This window comes from Phyllobates terribilis, unplaced genomic scaffold (assembly GCF_046119375.1).
Source record: "Phyllobates terribilis strain yellow unplaced genomic scaffold, ASM4611937v1 Scaffold_1__5_contigs__length_1240528914, whole genome shotgun sequence".
NCBI classification, from domain to species: Eukaryota; Metazoa; Chordata; class Amphibia; order Anura; family Dendrobatidae; genus Phyllobates; species Phyllobates terribilis.
Genome location: NW_027362761.1, coordinates 386,748,224 through 386,768,307, shown reverse-complemented (window position 1 = coordinate 386,768,307; position 20,084 = coordinate 386,748,224). Strand labels below are relative to the sequence as shown.

Below are 20,084 nucleotides of genomic sequence, written 5' to 3'. Positions count from 1 at the left end.
GTGGGAAATGTTATTTATTAACTATTTTGTGTGACATATCTCTCTGATTTAAGGGCATGAAAATTCAAATTTTAAAAATTGCAAAATGTTCAAAATTTTCGCCAAATTTCTGATTTTTTCACAAATAAACGCAAGTGATATCGAAGAAATTTTACCACTATCATGAAGTACAATATGTCACGAATAAAACAGTCTCAGAATCAGGGGGATCCGTTGAAGCGTTCCAGAGTAATTACTTCATAAATTGACAGTGGTCAGAATTGAAAAAATTGGCCCGGTCACGAAGACAAAAACAGGCTCTGGTGCGAAGTGGTTAAAATTCTCAATTAATGGGTAAAATCTGTATTCAGTGGGTACAGATTTTCCTATTACTGATATAATAGTTGGTGCTAATAAGATTCTATGGAGAGGACAGAGGATACAGTGGTAGACGCAGATATTCTGCTGCTAGTTATGAAAGGACAATAAAGGTCGGTTGGCCCTTCATTGGACGAGTGTTATAGCTATACAACGCACTCGACCCAATGTTATACTATGAGGCAGTGCAGATCTGCAATTTTTTTCTTATGCTCAGTGGGAATGAGAAAAAAAATCAACGCATCCTGTGAATGACTCCGCAAATCGCGGATCATGCGCACCCATTCACATTTATGGCTGGGTATAAAACATCTCTGTATGTATGCTTATACATGGAAGACTGTCACTTATTTACTGAAACCACCCACTGGACTCCTAAGCCCAGAATAAGCAGGGATTTCATCCAATAAGTTACAAATACTGGTTCTGTTTTCTCAAAACTATATATCATTCAGTTTAGCTCATCCTGCTCTATATTATGATTAATTAACCCGTTCGGTAAACACCGTAAATGAAAAAATTCAAGAACGCCTAAATTACGTTTTTTTATTCGCTGTAATTCACAAAAAAATGCTATAAAAAGAGATCACATCACAACTATCCCAATATCATATAATTAAATACGTAATCTTGCCACGCAAAAAAACTAAGCCATCACACAGCTCCATCGACTGAAAAATGAAAACGTTACGGGTCTCGGAAAATGGTGATACACTCCAAAATCTTTTTTTTTGCAAACTTCTGATATTTTTCGCCACTAAAATAATAAAAAAACTGGATATGTTTGGTATCGCTGTAATTATACTGATGAGGAGAATCACATTCGAGGTACCATGTACCACAAAATGTACACCGTAAAAACAATTCCCAATGTCAGAATCACGTTTTTTTTCACAATTTCTCCCCACTTGGATGTTTTTTTCTGTTTTTCAGTAAGCTATGTGGTAAAATGAATGGTGTGCTTGAAGAGTACAACTCGTCCTGCAAAAAACAAGCCCTCATACTGTATGTCTCTGTGGACAGAAAAATAAAATAGTTATGGCTCTGGGAAGAAGGGTAAAAAAAAACAAAAATGCAAAAATGGAAATTGGCCCCGTCATGAATTGGTTTAAGGGAATCTGTCACTTGGTTTATGCGCATCATGATGAAGACACCTAGATTCCAATGATGTGTCACTTACTGGGCTACCTGTTGCAGTTTTGATAAAATACATTTTCTCTGCTGCAGATCTACTAGTTCTCTGAATGCTGAGCTCTGTATAACCCACCCACACCACTGATTGGTAGATTTCTATTGCCAGTGCATATTCTGCATAGGCAGAAAGCTGCCAATCAGTGGTGGGGGAGTGATTATACAGAGCTCATGAATATGAAGGATTTAATGGAAGCTGGTTTACTAGTCCTCTAGTGATAATCTCTTGCTAATCAAATAGTGATTTTATCAGAACTACAGCAAGCAGCCCTTTAAGTGACACATCCCTGGAATCAGGGTCACTGCCCCTACATTATGCTGTTCTCATATTCCGTGACAAAAAACTTGTTGATAGATTAACTTTAAGGACAAAACTAAGTCACAAATTTAAGGTAATAACGCAACAATTAATGTAGTAACTAACTGCAGAAAGTTGAAGAATAAGTTGACGCTGGAGTAGAATGCTCTTCAGCTTTCAGAGAATTTCTTGATAAAATTCACTATGTGTATTTGCTGTAATCCGTTCCAGTCTAAAATACAGAAAAACACCTGCATTAAATTTAACTCACATGTTCATCATACATATCATGTTGACAATATTATTTTCTAGACAGTGAAGCTTAAAATGAATTGTGTCCAGGAAAATAGACTGAAGCGAAAAATGAAAAGCATTTCATTCTCGTTGCTTTCTGCAAGTCGGACCTTTCCAAGTCTCGTTTAGACTACAAAATATGCTGCACATATGGAAAAATACTGTTGACAGCAATAGTGACAGCCTATTTTTAATGGTCTGTGTTTGAGGACGGTTGTTTGCAAATTCCACTCTTTAATATCCACCTGCTAACTTGCAAATGTGTACAAAAGTAACAACTGCTTTCCTAGAAATGACTGAGATTTTATGATCCAGATTACACAGACTTAATAAAAATATCCACTTCCCAATAAAATGCACTCAGATACACACAGTAGTCTCAAAGCCTTTGCTGAATGAAAAAAATGACATCTGCAATTGCCAGCATATTTTCCGCACATCAGGACACTGTACTTTGCAACATGTGCCAATGTTCCATGTCCTTTACTAATTTTTCTTTTTTGTATTGACCTGATCCTGGGTATTTTGCAGGTGCTACTATTTCATGACCAGAATTATGGTCTCCATTATGAATATACAATACCATTGAACCGAGTTCCAGAGAACCAGAGTACAAAAGTGAATGAACCTTTGTACATGTGGACACATTCAGGCTGGGAGGACTGTGATGCTGTTTGTGGTGGAGGTAAATAACAACATAAGCGCTAAAACGTACTATATGAAGGTCCATACAAAAAATCTGAAAATAGGCAGCATTTCCCATTGTGAGATCTGCCACTATGCATGATAAAATTATATATACTGTATATGTGGCTCCCCTGAGGGTTCAGTCGCCACAGAGGTACTGCACCTCACCCAGAGGTGTGGTATCTCCTTCTCTCAGGTAAGGAGGGAGTGCTGCCCGGAACCCCAAACACCTGCATCCAACACTACACTGCTCCAGGCCGGCTGGAAGGGCAAGATGCAATGTGTTTTCCTGCTGAGCCCTGTCCCTGGCTGGAGTGAGGGGAATCCAGAGGTAGGGGGGAAGCAGTAGTGGGTGTGGGTGGAGGAAGTAGTTTAAGGGAGCACTATAGTAGTAGGTATATATAAAGGGGAGCCATTTTAGGGTGGCAGGAGAGTTCGGTAGAGGAGTCAGTGGAGAACAGTCAGGGAGCAGAGGCTCTTTAGGAGCTCTGCTCCACAAGTAGGGCCCAGTCCTAGAGGCCCAGGTGGGGAGCAGAGGAGTAGGCTCCGTTCTAAGAAGGGATCCTAGGGGGTATGGCGAGTTCAGGACGGCACCCGTACGCCCCGCATCTGTCAGAAAACAGAAGGATCGTAGGCCGCAAGAAGGGGACCAGCCCCTGGTCCAGCCGTGTTACTCCAGGTCTCGGCAGGGAAAACCGGAGGCTTCTGGATTATATAGTCAGTTGCCGAAGCTGCATTCTAATCCCCGTGAGGGTCAAGCAGGTCCGGGAACTCCGACGCACAGGAGGGACTTCAGAGCACCCGAGCGGTATTGAGAGTGGGCAGCGCAGGGCAGGAGGGAGAAAGACCCAGCGTGAAGTCGGTCTAGCTAGGAACACAAGAAAGTGGGGTACTCCTAATCTGCCTGAGGAAGTGCTGAACCCCTGCTTAGTGAACGCAGCGCGATGTGGGAGGCCGATAACTGTACAGTGCACCAGTGGAACTGTCATAAGAACTGTGAGTAAAGACTTGGATGACTGCACCGCACTGCCTCCGTCCATTCTTTATCTGCGCCATCTTTCCCTCACTGCATTACAACGCCCAGCGCAACTTCCACATCCTACACTGTCCTGGAGCTAGCTCTACCTGTGGAGAGCCACGCCATCCCTGCTGCCGTAACACCAGCTACAGAGGACTGCTCCGCAGCGGCGGCACCCCTTCGCCGCATTCCACAGGTGGCGTCACGAACATTATTTCAAAACCCCATATTAATAGAAGTTCCCCTTTTTACTGACCGCCCTGGGTCACGGACTGGGCCAGCCAACGTGATATTCCCCTATACCGGCATCCATAGGCCCGGCTGCCGAGTACCCCACGGCCCAGGGGGCACGTCAGCTCCTTCTAGGATTTGCATATTTAGTATTGAATAAATTGATAATTAGCTTATCGCTTAGAGTTTGACTGCTGGAGCTACCACTTATTGTGAGAACAGATTCTGAAAAACCTCATTGGAGCGGAGTATTGGTCAAAGCCATCCTCCATTAATTATCTTGCTTATTAAAGGGATTATACAGGACTCAGTTTTTAAGGCCATAGTTAAAAAATACAAAAACAGGAAGGTTTCTGCTAACTACCTGCCTATTCTACCCGACACCGGCACAGAGTATTTTTTAACCGCTCCTGTCGGCGATTCATTTGCTAAGTATCAACAGAGCAGCTCTTCTTCTGGGCTGCTTTGTTGACAGGGTATGACTACCAACATCATTTTGTTTGAAAGCCTGCTCCCTGCAGTTAAGCAGTAGGGAGCCAGGTATCAAGCAGTATGACGTTAGCAGTCACACCCCGTCAACAGAGCAGATCGGAAAAAAAGCCACTGATCTGTCGACGCGACATCAGCGGAAGCCGCTAAATCGCTGATGTCACAGTTCCACCCCTCACTGTGTCTGGGACGCAGTTAATGACAGCTCAGCCGTCCAATCTTGTACAGGGGCATGCTGGAGCTGTCAGCACTGTCTGGGACGCAGTTAATGACAGCTCAACCATCCAATCTGGTACAGGGGCGTGCAGTGTGGTGATTGACAGCTCAGCTGTCCAATCTGAGACTGGGAAGCACTGGCTATCTTCAGGTGTTCATTATTCCAGGTGAATGCCTGGCTACTTAACTGAGCGGTTTATCCCAGATCTCTGCCAGACGTACATTCAGCTAGTGTGAGGTTTGTCCTCTCTGTCTTGAGTTCTGTTTATTAATCTTCTGTTGCCTGACCTTGGACCTTGTTCTGACCATCTGTTTAACCCCTTCTGCTCTGATCCACTTTCCTCCTGATAGTCTGACTTACGGAACGTTATCTGACTATGCCTTTGCCTCTTCACTCTGTTTATGATGTACCCTCCTGGCTTTGACTTCGGACTCCTTGACTATCCCATCTCACGGCCTGGCTGTGAAAAGTGACTCAGCGTCACAGCTGGCAAGAGCAATCTGTGACCACTCTGTGCTGGCAGAGATCGGCACTGAGCACAACAGGCTCGTTAGTTTTTAGGCACACAGTAAAAAAAAAATGGTTTTGGATGAACCCTTTTACATAGATGTTAAGCTTCTACCCAAATTACAGTTATGTCTGTACACTTGAATCTTGGTTTGGGATTCCCAGTGGGGAAGAATCAAGTTGTGTTTGTCCCTTGTGCACAAGCTTGAGAAATATCAGTTAAATGCTCCACTAGTGCAAGGTTCAAGGCACTGAAGCTACTACAGTATCAATCGATATTAGGTTTGATACTTTTTGCTCTCTTCTGCAATAGAGGTACTCCTTAAACATGTCTTCTAGGTTGAAAAGGGACACTCTCTTTTTACATTAATCCTAAGGAAGACTGAGGGTGACAAATATCACCAAATATTGCCACAAGTTTTGCAGCTCACCTTATGCTATTGCCACTTCTAGTCCTCACCTGGCTGTCTTTAGTGTACCATCCTTTGATGCACCTAAAGAGTATGTATCTAGGATTTATTACTTCTAACTTCTACTACGCTCTTTATGTAACAATAATTTTTTACCTCCTGGTATGGAGAATTCCTTTGCCTTGTCAACATACAGTCAAAGATAAACTGTGATCCGCCAATACAATCTGACGACATATGGTAATAAAACTTTCACTGTTTTATGGGCATAGGCATAATGTTCTTAAAGTGTTACTTAAACAAGGTCTTTCTAGACACTGCACAATGGTGCATAATAAAGATTTTTTAAGTCTAAAGATCAGCCCTATTGATCAAATTCCTGAGAATTATCCTAATAGGCTCCAAGAACTAAACAGAAAGGAAATTTATTGGATTTACAGACTGAATACTCTTAAGCCCTTTGGTCTGAATGATGTCTCTGAAGTTTTTTTATAGTTAATATTGTTTTTTACATAATACACACATAAATTTGTGTTTTTACATTCATCATAGTTTTTACTGACACACATAATGTGTTCCTCAAAAATCCTGCATGCCATTATAAATATTCCTTCTTTTATGGTTTCCTCTTTGGAGCAGTACAACTCGAACCCACATCGTAGCGCTCTGCTGGTTACTACTATCACACACCTCTCTCCATCTACGCCACCGCACATCAGGTGATTCACTACCTGTTTGTGTATCTCCTTTATCTGTGCCGCAGCCTTTGCACTACATCGCGGTGTTTTCTCTGGGTCCTATTACTACACATTAGGTCTCTACGTCACTACATGATATATGTCAGATAACCTGTTCCTTGTACTATTCCTTCGTTGATAGAGGATATTACTGGCTATTTTTTACATGGGGGTACTTTTTATTTTGTTCCTTCGTTTTCCATCTCCCTTTATGGAACGACATCTGATGGGTGTATTCTCATTAGAGATTTTAATGTTATATATATATTTATATTGTTCTTACCTAATGTAAACGCTTACTTATTAGTAAGTAATACTACTTTTATGTATTTACTCCATTGACTGATACATTTGACTATCCTGTATATTGATTATTTATACATTTCTACACTACATTATCTGTAATACGTGTCTTAATATATGTTTTTATACTCACTTTTTATATTGGTGACACTCATTGATAAAGTTTTGTTGAAGGTTTTTTGCACACGGCCTTAGGTGCAAAGGTTATGTTGTTTTTTTCTGCTCTTCGTTTTGAATACACATTTTTTATTTTTATTTTTATTTTTTCATTTATTTTTATTATTTTTATTTTTTTTCACTTCATGTCTGTATATAAATGGAGTGTTTCAGTGCATACATTGATATATCTGTTGGTGCCCTGATGAAGGGGTGTGGAACACCCAGAAACGCGTAGGCATTTACCAATAAACAAGGATTTTATTACATGTTCCTGACTTGAGGATTTTTCAGCGGCGCGGACGTATATCTCTACTTTCACCGCCTTTGGATTCAGACACAGATGTGACATATTTTCCTTGATTGGATAAAAAAATCCATCAGTATAAATCAGAGGCCCTGGATAATACACATATTGCTGGTATACCAAACCTATCACAATTTTTTATCTCTGTAGTCATGCCAGTTAAGAAACAATTGCTCACACCTAGACAAGTAATCTGCTTTCTTTCACTAAAGCTTCCTCATTCCAATAATTTTTCCTTTTTTAATATTTTATCGCTACCCTCCTCTCTGCTCTGCAAGCCTATTTTGCATCTTCCCTTTTTTCAGCTGTTGTATTCATAGCTCAATTTAAAAAAATGTTAAGCTTTTATGTGCTATAAATTGTATGATGGATCAGGGTAAAGGGGAATTATTTACATTATTCTTGATATCTATTGCTCGGCCTGTCTTCAATAATATCAGATATCTGACTGTTACATAATCTTTTTCCTGTTATGCTATCAATTGGAGGTTTTTTGAAAAATGTAATAAACTTTTATAAAACTATCTGTCATTAAATGCAATATAATATCGGTTGAACATTATGTAGTATCAGTTGAACATTTATGCATTTATTTTATATACTAGGTGAAAGAAGAACAACTGTGTCCTGTACGAAAATTATGAATAAAAATATAACTACTGTAGATAATGTAAGCTGTAGAGATCTGATGAAGCCAGAAGCTCAAATAAGAAAATGCAACGAACAACCATGTCAAACAAGGTAACTATATTTATAACCTCCTAAAACATTGTTTTCTCTGCTCTAACAGGCATTCTACAAGCAATGTCTCTACCATATTAAGATCCATGTAACAAACTCCATGTCGAACACAGATTGAAGATGGCACATAGAAGTCTGTGGAACAGTGGTGTACGGCTCCATACTGCAAACCTCCATATAGGCTTTATGCATAGAAATCTGCACACAGTAAAACGAATTGAATATTTCCAAATGGATGTCCATATTCTCTAATAAATTATTTTTTTATAGATTGACTCAAAAAGCAAATTGAACCACTAGTCTGTAGATAACTCATATTCAGTTAATAAAAAAGTTTCAAGATATTTGAACCTAGACACCAATATATGTAGGGAGAGGTGCCAAGAAAAAAGAACCAAACTAGGGTATTCGAAAACAGATTCTCTGTGAGGGATGTTCTTGGAATCATGTTGGATGACAACATGACACACTAAGGCATTTATATACCCTCGTATGTGGGTCAATAGAGAGGGCATTAGGCTCAGTTGCTCCTGCTTCACCAACTTGTGGCTGGACATTCATCAGTGACTCAACACGCAGAAGGGCCTCCGAGTTGGTTGATCCTGAGTATTTTGTGTATTCAAAATAGCTGATGCCTTTGCATTACATTTATTATTCCTAATTCCACTAATTAATTTTTGTTAACATTGACATTTTTATATAAATTATGGTTGTCCTGGGACAAGAACTCTGCCCTTAAGTGGAAGCATTTATTTACAAGAAAACTACAGAATTGCAGCTGTAATTCTGAGCTGCTTCCTGCAGCAAATAATAGGATCAGAGTTGATGGGGTAGAGGGTTTACTTTATGAACTCATCGGTGTCATAAAATGTAATTGTACAGTGCAGATAGGACACCATGGCAGACAATTATCTAGTAAAGCCCTATAAGTTTTCCATCTGTAGCTCCTTAGCAAAAAAGATTTTTTACACAATGATCAATAATTTATATGTACCCTTTTATGGTTCGGATTTTGCAATGCAAGGATTAAAAATAATTGCTTTTTCAAAATTTCCAAAAAATCTGAACCTCTTCAGTATCTAGTATGAGTGCCATATGGCACTTTGATAATGAGGTTGTTAATAATTGTCTAAGGAATATTCTGCCGTGCTTAATGCAATTGGTCAGGCAAAACAACAAGATCCGCCGCTAGTGGCCCCCTTTGACTTATCAAAGGAAGAGCCAGCCATTGTTGAGCAGGTGCGCCATTTTGCATACAAGCTAGGGTGGCAACCTCCGCAGCAAGGCAGGGACACTGTGCAGGACCAAACAAGGGGGAGACAGGCATTGACTCTTTCGTGTATTGAGTGTGAAACTCACTTTCTCCTTTGAGTTATATGTATATGATCTAATGCAGAGAACTTTTATTGTTCTCTTGTGCATGACATTTTCTCTTAGCCATTTTGGTTATACTGTGCTTGGTTCGGCACTAAATATTTTATTGTCCATATTAAATATGTTTAAGAATTGAAAAAAGGTTAAATTTGATAAGCTAATTTCTACTAACCCGTAACATACAGTACAGACCAATAGTTTGGACACACCTTCTCATTTAAAGATTTTTCTGTATTTTCATGACTATGAAAATTGTACATTCACACGGACGGCATCAAAACTATGAATTAACACATGTGTAATTATATACTTAACAAAAAAGTGTGAAACAACTGAAAATATGTCTTATATTCTAGGTTCTTCAAAGTAGCCACCTTTTGCTTTGATGACTGCTTTGCACACTCTTGGCATTCTCTTGATGAGCTTCAAGAGGTAGTCACCGGAAATGGTCTTCCAGCAATCTTGAAGGAGTTCCCAGAGATGCTTAGCACTTGTTGGCCCTTTTGCCTTCACTCTGCGGTCCAGCTCACCCCAAACCATCTCGATTGGGTTCAGGTCTGGTGACTGTGGAGGCCAGGTCATCTGGCGTAGCACCACATCACTCTCCTTCTTGGTCAAATAGCCCTTACACAGCCTGGAGGTGTGTTTGGGGTCATTGTCCTGTTGAAAAATAAATGATGGTCCAACTAAAATGGAATGGAATAGCATGCCGCTGCAAGATACTGTGGTAGCCATGCTGGTTCAGTATGCCTTCAATTTTGAATAAATCCCCAACAGTGTCACCAGCAAAGCACCCCCACACCATCACACCTCCTCCTCCATGCTTCACGGTGGGAACCTGGCATGTAGAGTCCATCCGTTCACCTTTTCTGCATCGCACAAAGACACGGTGGTTGGAACCAAAGATCTCAAATTTGGACTCATCAGACCAAAGCACAGATTTCCACTGGTATAATGTCCATTCCTTGTGTTCTTTAGCCCAAACAAGTCTCTTCTTCTTGTTGCCTGTCCTTAGCAGTGGTTTCCTAGCAGCTATTTTACCATGAAGGCATGCTGCACAAAGTCTCCTCTTAACAGTTGTTAAAGAGATGTGTCTGCTGCTAGAACTCTGTGTGGCATTGACCTGGTCTTTAATCTGAGCTGCTGTTAACCTGCGATTTCTGTGGCTGGTGACTCGGATAAACTTACCCTCCGAAGCAGAGGTGACTCTTGGTCTTTCTTTCCTGGGGCGGTCCTCATGTGAGCCAGTTTCTTTGTAGCGCTTGATGGTTTTTGCAACTGCACTTGGGGACACTTTCAAAGTTTGCCCAATTTTTCAGACTGACTGACCTTCATTTCTTAAAGTAATGATGGCCACTAGTTTTTCTTTACTTCGCTGCTTTTTTCTTGCCATAATACAAATTCTAACAGTCTATTCAGTAGGACTATCAGCTGTGTATCCACCTGACTTCTGCACAACACAACTGATGGTCCTAACTCCATTTATAAGGCAAGAAATCCCACTTATTAAACCTGACAGGGCACACCTGTGAAGTGAAAACCATTTCCGGTGACTACCTCTTGAAGCTCATCAAGAGAATGCCAAGAGCATGCAAAGCAGTCATCAAAGCAAAAGGTGGCTACTTTGAAGAACCTAGAATATTAGACATATTTTCAGTTGTTTCACACTTTTTTGTTAAGTATATAATTCCACATGTGTTAATTCATAGTTTTGATGCCTTCAGTGTGAATGTACAATTTTCAAAGTCATGAAAATACAGAAAAATCTTTAAATGAGAAGGTGTGTCCAAACTTTTGGTCTGCTCTGTATATATATTTTTTGTAAGTCTGTTTTAGCGGCTACCTTTTCAATTGCCAACCAATGTCATCTCAGATGGGTTTAATGAGAGAAGAGTTAGAAAAACACTGCAGACCATGGAAGCATGTTTAGGTCATGCAGGCTGCTCATGCTATCGTGTTCAACATGAGGCCTGCTATTGTCGTGTTGACACTTGAGAAATGGCCGCACTACTGGTTCTATGACCAAATCAATATAATGTCGAGCTATAAGTGTACCTTTATTGAAGACAAGAGGGGTCCTGCTACCGTACATTATGCCACCCAACATCATAATCTTGGGAGTAGGAATGGCGTGACATTCCATTTTGAAGGCCTCTTCATGGCATTGCCCATATGGTCTCGAGACCAATCTCCAGTTATCATTGCATCCAAGACAAAAGCAAAAATCATTGCTGAACTGGATAAACCAGTATTAGAGCCTTCATTGCGCCATTCCAGCTCCAGGTCTCCAACTAGAGACAATGTGGGCAATGCCATAAATAAGACCTTGATAGCTGGAAGAATAGAAGGGGTTAAACCTAAACCTATGCTGCTGAATAGACGTGTGGAGCCAGAAAACTTGATAAAATAGTTATAAGTAGTTTATTGTCAATGCATTTCAAAGTTACACCTAAACTTCTTGGTGTAACTTCAAAACGCATTGACAATAAACTAGTTACCTATTTTATTACGTTTTCAGGCTCCACACGTCTATTCAGCAGCATAGGTTTAGGTTTAACCCCTTCTCTTCCTCAAGCTATCATCTCTCCTTCCTGTGGGTCTTCATCAGCCATACTTTAAGTGTCATCTGTGGTTGTGGATACACACCCCCTACCAGGTGAGCAGTTTCTCATCTACCATCACTATTGTTATCTTGGATAACATCCTATTGCACTTTTTGTCCTTCCAGTTTATACGGCAATGAATAAGACCTTCACATGGGAATGTCACACCAGTCCTATTCTCAGGATTATGTTGTGAGGTGGCATATGGTGTACGGTATCCAGACCCCTCTTGTCTTCAATCCAGATGCCTATAGTCTTCATTGCAGATACACTAACAGCTCGGTTTTACATTGATTTGATGCTGAAATCAATGGTACAGCCATTTTTCCAAAGTGTCCAGGATATGTTTTTGAACACAAAAATGCTAGGCTGCATGTTGCTTTTGGTACTTTGGACAGCCTGCATGTCCTAAACATGCTACCATGGCCTTTAGCATCTCTAGACTTGCCTCCATCAAGCACAACTGGGATGAAGTTGGAAGGAATTTCACAGTACTGGATCATAGTAATTTCCATGCCCAAGTGCATTCAGCATGACAGAACATTTCTCAAATAACCATTAATAAGAAGTTTTACATGTCGCTCATACTCAATACTAATTCAAGATGTTTTGAAAGATTAGTTTCCATTTGTAATGTATAATTTGGAACCTCTCAACACCAGTGATAAACTTGATACGGTGACTGCTCCTACCTTCACGCTCTCTATACCACTACCTCGTAGGCTGGTGGCAGCGGCCAGTGATGTAACATGGTGAAGGTGGTGGACAAGGAAGAAAAGGAGGCCATTATAGTTAAAAACAGGAAGTCTTTTACTGAGCTGTTTGAAGTTGAATAAACATAACAGATAACAGGCAACAGACTTGATGATTCTCAAAAGGTCATTATTAGAGCCTTCACGCTGACAATTACATATGTTGGCATATTTCACATGTAAAGCACCATGAAATTAATGGAAATAAAATTGCTATCTTCTGTGAGACTGCTGCAGCAGCTGCATTCCCAGAAGCTCCCATGAGGCAAGACTAATCTTCTTTCTCTAAGGCTATGTGCCCACGATGCAGAAATGCTCAGGATTTTTCCTGAGCGTTTCTGCATCTCCCTGGCAGAAAAAATGCATGCGGATTGTACATGCGTTTTTCCTGCCAAGGACATGCGGATGTGAAGCGTTCTTCACATGCATTTCTGCATGTGGGTTGTCAAGCGCTTTCCAAGCGATTTTAGCATTACTTGGAAAGTGCTTGACAACTTGGTCACACTATATAAATCCATGCAACCGGCATGAATTTATATAGTGTGACCGAAAGAATGGTAAAAAATAAAAAATAAAGATTATACTTACCTTCTGATGGCCCCCGGTGTCCTTGTCTCGGCTTGCCGGCAGCTCGCGGTAGATTAAAGGACCTGCCGACATCAGTGGTCGTGTGACCCGTTACATGTCTAAATGACGTCACCACAGGTCCTTTAATCTACCGCGAGCTGCCGGCAAGCCGAGACAAGGACACCGGGGCCATCAGAAGGTAAGTATAATATTTATTTTTTATTTTATTCTTTTTTTCACAGGTACTATGGTACCCCGGTTCGGAGGAGAGTCTCCTCTTCTCCAAACCCGGGTACCATCTGCACATTGAAACGCATGAAATCCGCATGTACAGATCCAGTGATGTGGATTCCATGCGTTCCAATGCAAGTCAATGGCGGCGAAAACGCGGAAAAAATAATTGGTAGTTCTGAGGATTTTTCCGCAATGATAATCATTGGGGAACATGGCAGACCTTCTACCAAGCGTTATTTAAGCGTTTCTGCAGCGGAATTGCCGCTGCGGAAACGCTTAAAAAACACATAGTGGGCACACAGCCTAAATCTTCCACAGTAGACTGACACCTATCAGTTAACCATTGTCCAGGGCAACAATATTCCTGCCTACAGTAGTCTCAGTACCTCTGCTCCACCTTTGCTGCCACCTATATTCCTTGATGGGCTCTCCCTTTCCCAGCTTCCCACCAAGCGGCACTCACTTTCTCATGATCAATATTTTTTGCCACTTTGCTAAACCACGGGTTCTGCAGTACTGACTGTCTGACACTCACTGTACTCTAACTACAGAAAATTTGACACGCTATTCTTCTACAGCAGACTGAAGCCACTTTCCCAATAACTCTTGCCTCGCCTAAAACCCACTGTTAAATATACCTTCTATAATAACAGTAAGGTATTGTATTTATTTATTTAATTTACTCACTTATATAGCGCCATTAATTCCACAGACATTATGAGCACTGTCCCCATTGGGGCTCACAATCTACATTCCCTATCAGTATGTCTTTAGAATGTGGGAGGAAACCAGAGAACCCGGAGGAAACTCACGCAAACTCCTTGTAAATGTTTCCTTGGTGGGATTTGAACCCAGGACCCCAGCGCTGCAAGGCTTCAGTGCTAACCACTGAGCCACCGTGCTGCATTAAACCCATTTAGCTAGTAGTAATTTCCACATTGTAATCATGTAGAAAATGCAGCTTAAAGGAAACGCATTGAAATAACGCATCACATTAGTTACAACATTTTCAGTAAGCATAAGCAGTTCTACCACTCTCTGACACATTATTTCATAATTTGAATATCATTAACATGTCTGTCAATCCTGTGATTTCCATAATTCCACAACTTCTCCTCGGTGTTACAATTTTAATGTTGATCTATATATACATATATGCTCATACAACAAGGTTGTGGCCCACTCTTGCACAGGGGCCCACCGGAGGATTCTGCTGTTCTCCTGTGGGCCATCCCACCCTGTGTATATATATATATATTTATATGTATATTTATTTATTTTAGTCGGAAATCCACAAAAATCTGTGCATGTACAATTTTCCCGTTCCATGGGAAGACATATATCTATAATGAACTGTATTTATATTGTACTGTACTATATACACACTGTATGTATATAGTTCATTATCTGTATACAGTATGTCTTCCCATGAAACAGAGGATAATTGTACATGCCCAGATATTGTGAATTTCCATCTAAATAGCTATATAACAGCTTGAGATTATGATGTGAAAACCGAATAGGGATTTAGGAATATCATCCAGAATTTGCTGCAGCCTCAATGTGTTATGCAGCTGCTACAATCAAGTTAGGATAAATAGCCACAGGGATCAGAACACAAGCGTTTGGTGTGGAAAGCAGGTGTCTGTGAGGCCTCCATTGTATAAGAGCAGGCACCTCCCTCCAGATGTGTTACTGCAGAACACTGCTCTAGATAGACATGACGGATGTTTTCAGATTGGAACTTAGTTCTACTTGGCAGGAATAAACTTTGGGTTAGTATGTCAAAGAAGACTACATTTTAGTCCAAGACTTCTCAAGGATTTCAAGGATAAATACTGTAGAAAATCGGCTTAAGTTCCTTAAAGGAAAATGTACTAAATATATCAAAATATTTTTGTAATAATTATGTATACAATTCCCATAGAATCCATAAATTATGTCCTGTGGACGGTAGTCGACAGGCACATAAAACCTCCAACCATGAAACAGACAAGCAAAAAAGGAAAAAGGAGAGAAAGTGTGCAATTAAGAATTTTTTAATGTGATGAATACATAATCATACTTTATAGCTGCTTCTATTGGAAAACAGAGGTAGGTGCATAAAGGGGAAAATCATTGCATGGCACATGCAATTATGAAACCACATGATACAACCATAGACCCATATATCATTATAAACATATGATGATACGTATTACAAAAGCATGTACCGGTATGTCAAGGTAGATCATCCGGAAATAGAGAAATGACACCATGTCACCACTCCATGTGGAAATAGGTTAGTATAACAAATGGATATAAGGAACTATACATCACTGCAGTGACAAACATCATGCTAGAAAAAACATAAGACAGGTAGGAATAGCAAATGGTAACCAATCTCAAGATGGTAAACTGCAGTGTTACAAATGCACCGTATATTGCATACATCTCATGCCTAAATAGGCATAGGTAAACGCCATGCAAGACCCCCAGAGTGGAAAAAAAACCCTGCTTACAGACCCCAACGTACGTTTCTTCTTTAAATTATAGCTTCATCAGGGGGAGTGTGATGTGCCCCAAACCGCAGCCTCTTTATATATCCCATAGTATTTGTGCACTGCCACACACTGGACGCGCGGCAGCGCTACGTCACTTCCTGTCTCTCATCTCCATACCGGAAGTCCCCCCGACTCATCGCGACAAACAGTGCGCGCACTTCCGGGAGCAGGGACGCGTCACCATGACTCCCGGACATGCGCACTCGCAATCTAAGATGCTGTGTCTCCCAGAGGAGGGGGCAGGGAGCGACGGAGCGCAGGTCACAGCAATGGATATAATGGGGGTAGAACACAATCCCATCTGGACCTTATTTTTGTTAGAAGTTTTCAAATCTTAGCTAACAGGAATCCCAAAAGGTTGGACTATATACTCAAATCCTTATCCTTAAATATTGTGTAGGACACTTTTCAATATATGGCCAAAAATATCAAAGATTTTTCCAAGAATGCGAAAAAAATGTGATTTAATGCAAACTGCAAGCATCCTAGCAACAAGTCAGGATGGCTGATTGCTGAAGAGCTCAAGATGTATCTCAACTATCAGAGGATATAAGCAGACATACACTACCGTTCAAAAGTTTGGGGTCACCCAGACAATTTTGTGTTTTCAATGAAAACTCATACTTTTATTTATCAAATGAGTTGCAAAATGAATAGAAAATATAGTCCAGAGATTGAAAAGGTTAGAAATAATGATTTTTATTTGAAAGAATAATTTTCTCCTTCAAACTTTGTTTTCATCAAAGAATGCTCCCTTTGCAGCAATTACAGCATTGCAGACCTTTGGCATTTTAGCTGTTAATTTGCTGAGGTAATCTTGAGAAATTTCACCCGATGCTTCCTGAAGCCCCTCCCACAAGTTGGATTGGCTTGATAGGCACTTTTTGCGTACCATATGGTCAAGCTGCTCCCACAAAAGCTCAATGGGGTTGAAATCTGGTGACTGCGCTGGCCACTCCATTACACATAGAATACCAGCTGCCTGTTTCTTCCCTAAATAGTTCATGAGTAATTTGGAGGTGTGCTTTGGGTCATTGTCCTGTTGTAGGAAGAAATTGGCTCCAATCAAGAGCTGTCCACAGGGTATGGCATGGCGTTGCAAAATGGAGTGATAGCGTTCTTCATTCAAAATCCCATTTACCTTGTACAAATCTCCCACTTTACCAGCACAAAAGCAACCCCAGACCATCACATTACCTCCACCATGCTTGACTGATGGCGTCAGGCACTCTTCCAGCATCTTTTCAGTTGTTCTGCGTCTCACAAATGTTCTTCTGTGTTATCCAAACACCTAAAACTTTGATTTGTCTGTCCATAAAACTTTTTTCCAATCTTCCTTTCCAATATCTGGGTTCTTTTGCCCATATTAATCTTTTCCTTTTATTAGCCAGTTTTAGCTATGGCTTTTTCTTTGCCACTTTGCCCTGAAGGCTAGCATCCTGGAGTTGCCTCTTCACTGTAGATGTTGACACTGGCGTTTTGCGTGTACTATTTAATGAAGCTGCCAGTTGAGGAGCTGTGAGGCGTCGATTTCTCAAACTAGAGGCTCTAATGTACTTGTCTTGTTGCTCAGTTGTGCAGTGGGGCCTCCCACTTCTCTTTCTATTCTGGTTAGAGCCATTTTGTGCTCTCCTCTGAAAGGAGTAGTACACACCGTTGAAGGAAATCTTCAGTTTCTTGGCAACTTCTCGCATGGAATAGCCTTCATTTCTAAGAACAAGAATAGACTGTCGAGTTTCACATGAAAGTTCTCTTTTTCTGGCCATTTTGAGAGTTTCATAGAACAAACAAATGTAATGCTCCAGATTCTCAACTAGCTCAAAGGAAGGTCAATTTTAGAGCTTCTCAAATCAGCCAAACCGTTTTCAGCTGGGCTAACATACTTGTGCAAGGGTTTTCTAGTGTTTTCTAATCATCCATTAGCCTTCTTACACAGTTAGCAAACACAATGTACCATTAAAACATTAGAGTGGTGGTTGTTGGAAATGGACCTCTATACACCTATGTAGATATTGCAATAAAAACAAGACGTTTGCAGCTAGAATAGTCATTTACCACATTAACAATGTATAGAGTATATTTCTGATTCATTTAATGTTAGCTTCATTGAAAAAAAATGTGCTTTTCTTTAAAAAAAATTGAAATTTCTAAATGACCCCAAACTTTTGAACGGTAGTGTACCTCTCTCAGCCTTGAAGCACACTAACATGAGGTGGAATAGATCTTTTCACGGACTGAGCACGAGTGGCAGGGTAGGGTTTCTTCAGCTTCAGTGCCATTTAGAGTGGGTATACATGCGCAGTCAGTGAAAAGATTTATTCCGTCTCATTGTTATTGCTGCTCGTAGCTGAGAGAGGTACATTATGTGTGCTTATGTCAGCAGCTCCTCTAACTGTTCAAAAATGTTTCAAGCTCTGCTAACCTGATTGATATGGGCTTATTAACTACCTTTCCTTTGCACCAGTTTTTATTAATATGTTCCATTACATTCTGCCAGAAACACAGTAAATACAACAAAAGATATATGTTAGAATTATTTGTACTGATAGTAGTACGTTCAACAATGGTTAAAAAAATATCCCAAAAAATATAAATCCCTATACACTTTTTTGCATTACAAAATATACTTCATATCTCTCTACAAAGCAAATTTCTTCTAATAAAAAAATGTCACTTCTAAAATTATTTCCTATTTAGATGGATGATGACGGATTGGAGTCCATGTTCCAGGACATGCGGTAAAGGAACTCAGACCCGGCAGACTGCATGTAAACAACAACTCAGAAATGGAACACTGGTCACAGTCCGTGAAAAAGACTGTCCTGGATACAAGCCTCCTTCAAGCCAGCGCTGTGAGGGACAGGACTGTATGACAGTGTGGGAGGCCGGAGTATGGTCTGAGGTGTAGTAATACACATGAAGAAGATCAATAGGGTGGATCAGAATCATTGCTACTATATTCAGTATAATATTAACAAATATGGTATGGTTTTGGTGAACCATAGGCAATGTGCATCCTTGAACTTTACTTACAAAATGTCCTCACTCTAAAATAGTGTCGGGTATCTTAGCATTCCACCATGCTGATATTGTTTAGGATAAACCCACACTCCATCCTGATAAATAGGAAGAAATAATGGTGCATATGTGGATTCAGGGATGAATAATAATTCAAAATAAAATCGAATACAGTAAATAATAATGTAGATGGTACATTAATGTGCCATATGATTTGAGTAAAAATCTTTGTGATTAAAGGACATTTTTAGAGGATATACTCTTCATAGAAACCTTCTGCATAAATATTTTTACTCTTTACTAAATAATCAGTTCTATATGTATTTGCATGCTTCAAGGACCCATAAAAGGAAAATACAATCTCAACACAAGTATTAAATTTCATCAGCAAAAATGGTTGGAATACATTAAACGTAAAACTAAAATAATTCATCTTTTTCAGTGCTCCTTGAAATGTGGTAAAGGTGTACGACATAGGACTGTGAGATGTACAAACCCTCGTAAGAAATGTCTAATGTCCACCAGACCCCGAGATATGGAAGATTGTGAAGATTACTCTAAATGCTACATATGGAGAACAGGAGATTGGTCTAAAGTAAGCCCAGATTCCATAATTAATCACTCTTTTCATTGATAAGAAAATAGCAAAGGTGAAAACAGACCTAAATCCACTGACTAGAGATGATCAACTCAATGTAAATTGAATTTAAGACAAATTTCATAAAATTCTCAGGTTTAAGCGAATTTGAACTATTTGTGTTTTGATTTGTGTCAATCGAATGACCACCTGCCAAAAGAAAAATGACCTCCTCCTTTTTAACACATTGCAGAAGATTGCATTGATTTGCTGTTACAAAATCAATCAAAATAGTATATTTTCTCCAAAATGGTGTCTGTACACACTTCAGCTAAGGGCATAAAAAGCAACTACTATCAGAGCTCGGTCTATGGAAAAAAGTTACTTGTGTCAGAAAACGGCGACACAAACAAACTGATTTTTTTTACAAATTTCAACATTTATTTTCACAACTAAAATAATAAAACTGGGCA

At 40.0% G+C, this 20,084-nt stretch overlaps 1 protein-coding gene across 4 annotated transcripts in view; it reads left to right on the top strand.

Annotated features, from left to right (window-relative positions):
* ADAMTS19 (ADAM metallopeptidase with thrombospondin type 1 motif 19) overlaps window positions 1-20,084 on the top strand; it is a 530,841-nt gene that overhangs the window by 468,692 nt on the left and 42,065 nt on the right. For 3 of the 4 annotated variants that reach the window (XM_073676530.1, XM_073676518.1, XM_073676524.1), the window contains 4 exons: window positions 2,672-2,825; window positions 7,808-7,943; window positions 18,714-18,918; window positions 19,477-19,629. In XM_073676530.1, coding sequence (XP_073532631.1) covers window positions 2,672-2,825; window positions 7,808-7,943; window positions 18,714-18,918; window positions 19,477-19,629 — 648 coding nt within the window. Of the gene's footprint in view, window positions 1-2,671; window positions 2,826-7,807; window positions 7,944-18,713; window positions 18,919-19,476; window positions 19,630-20,084 lie in introns of those variants that run through there. The other variant, XM_073676535.1, reaches the window with a different exon arrangement.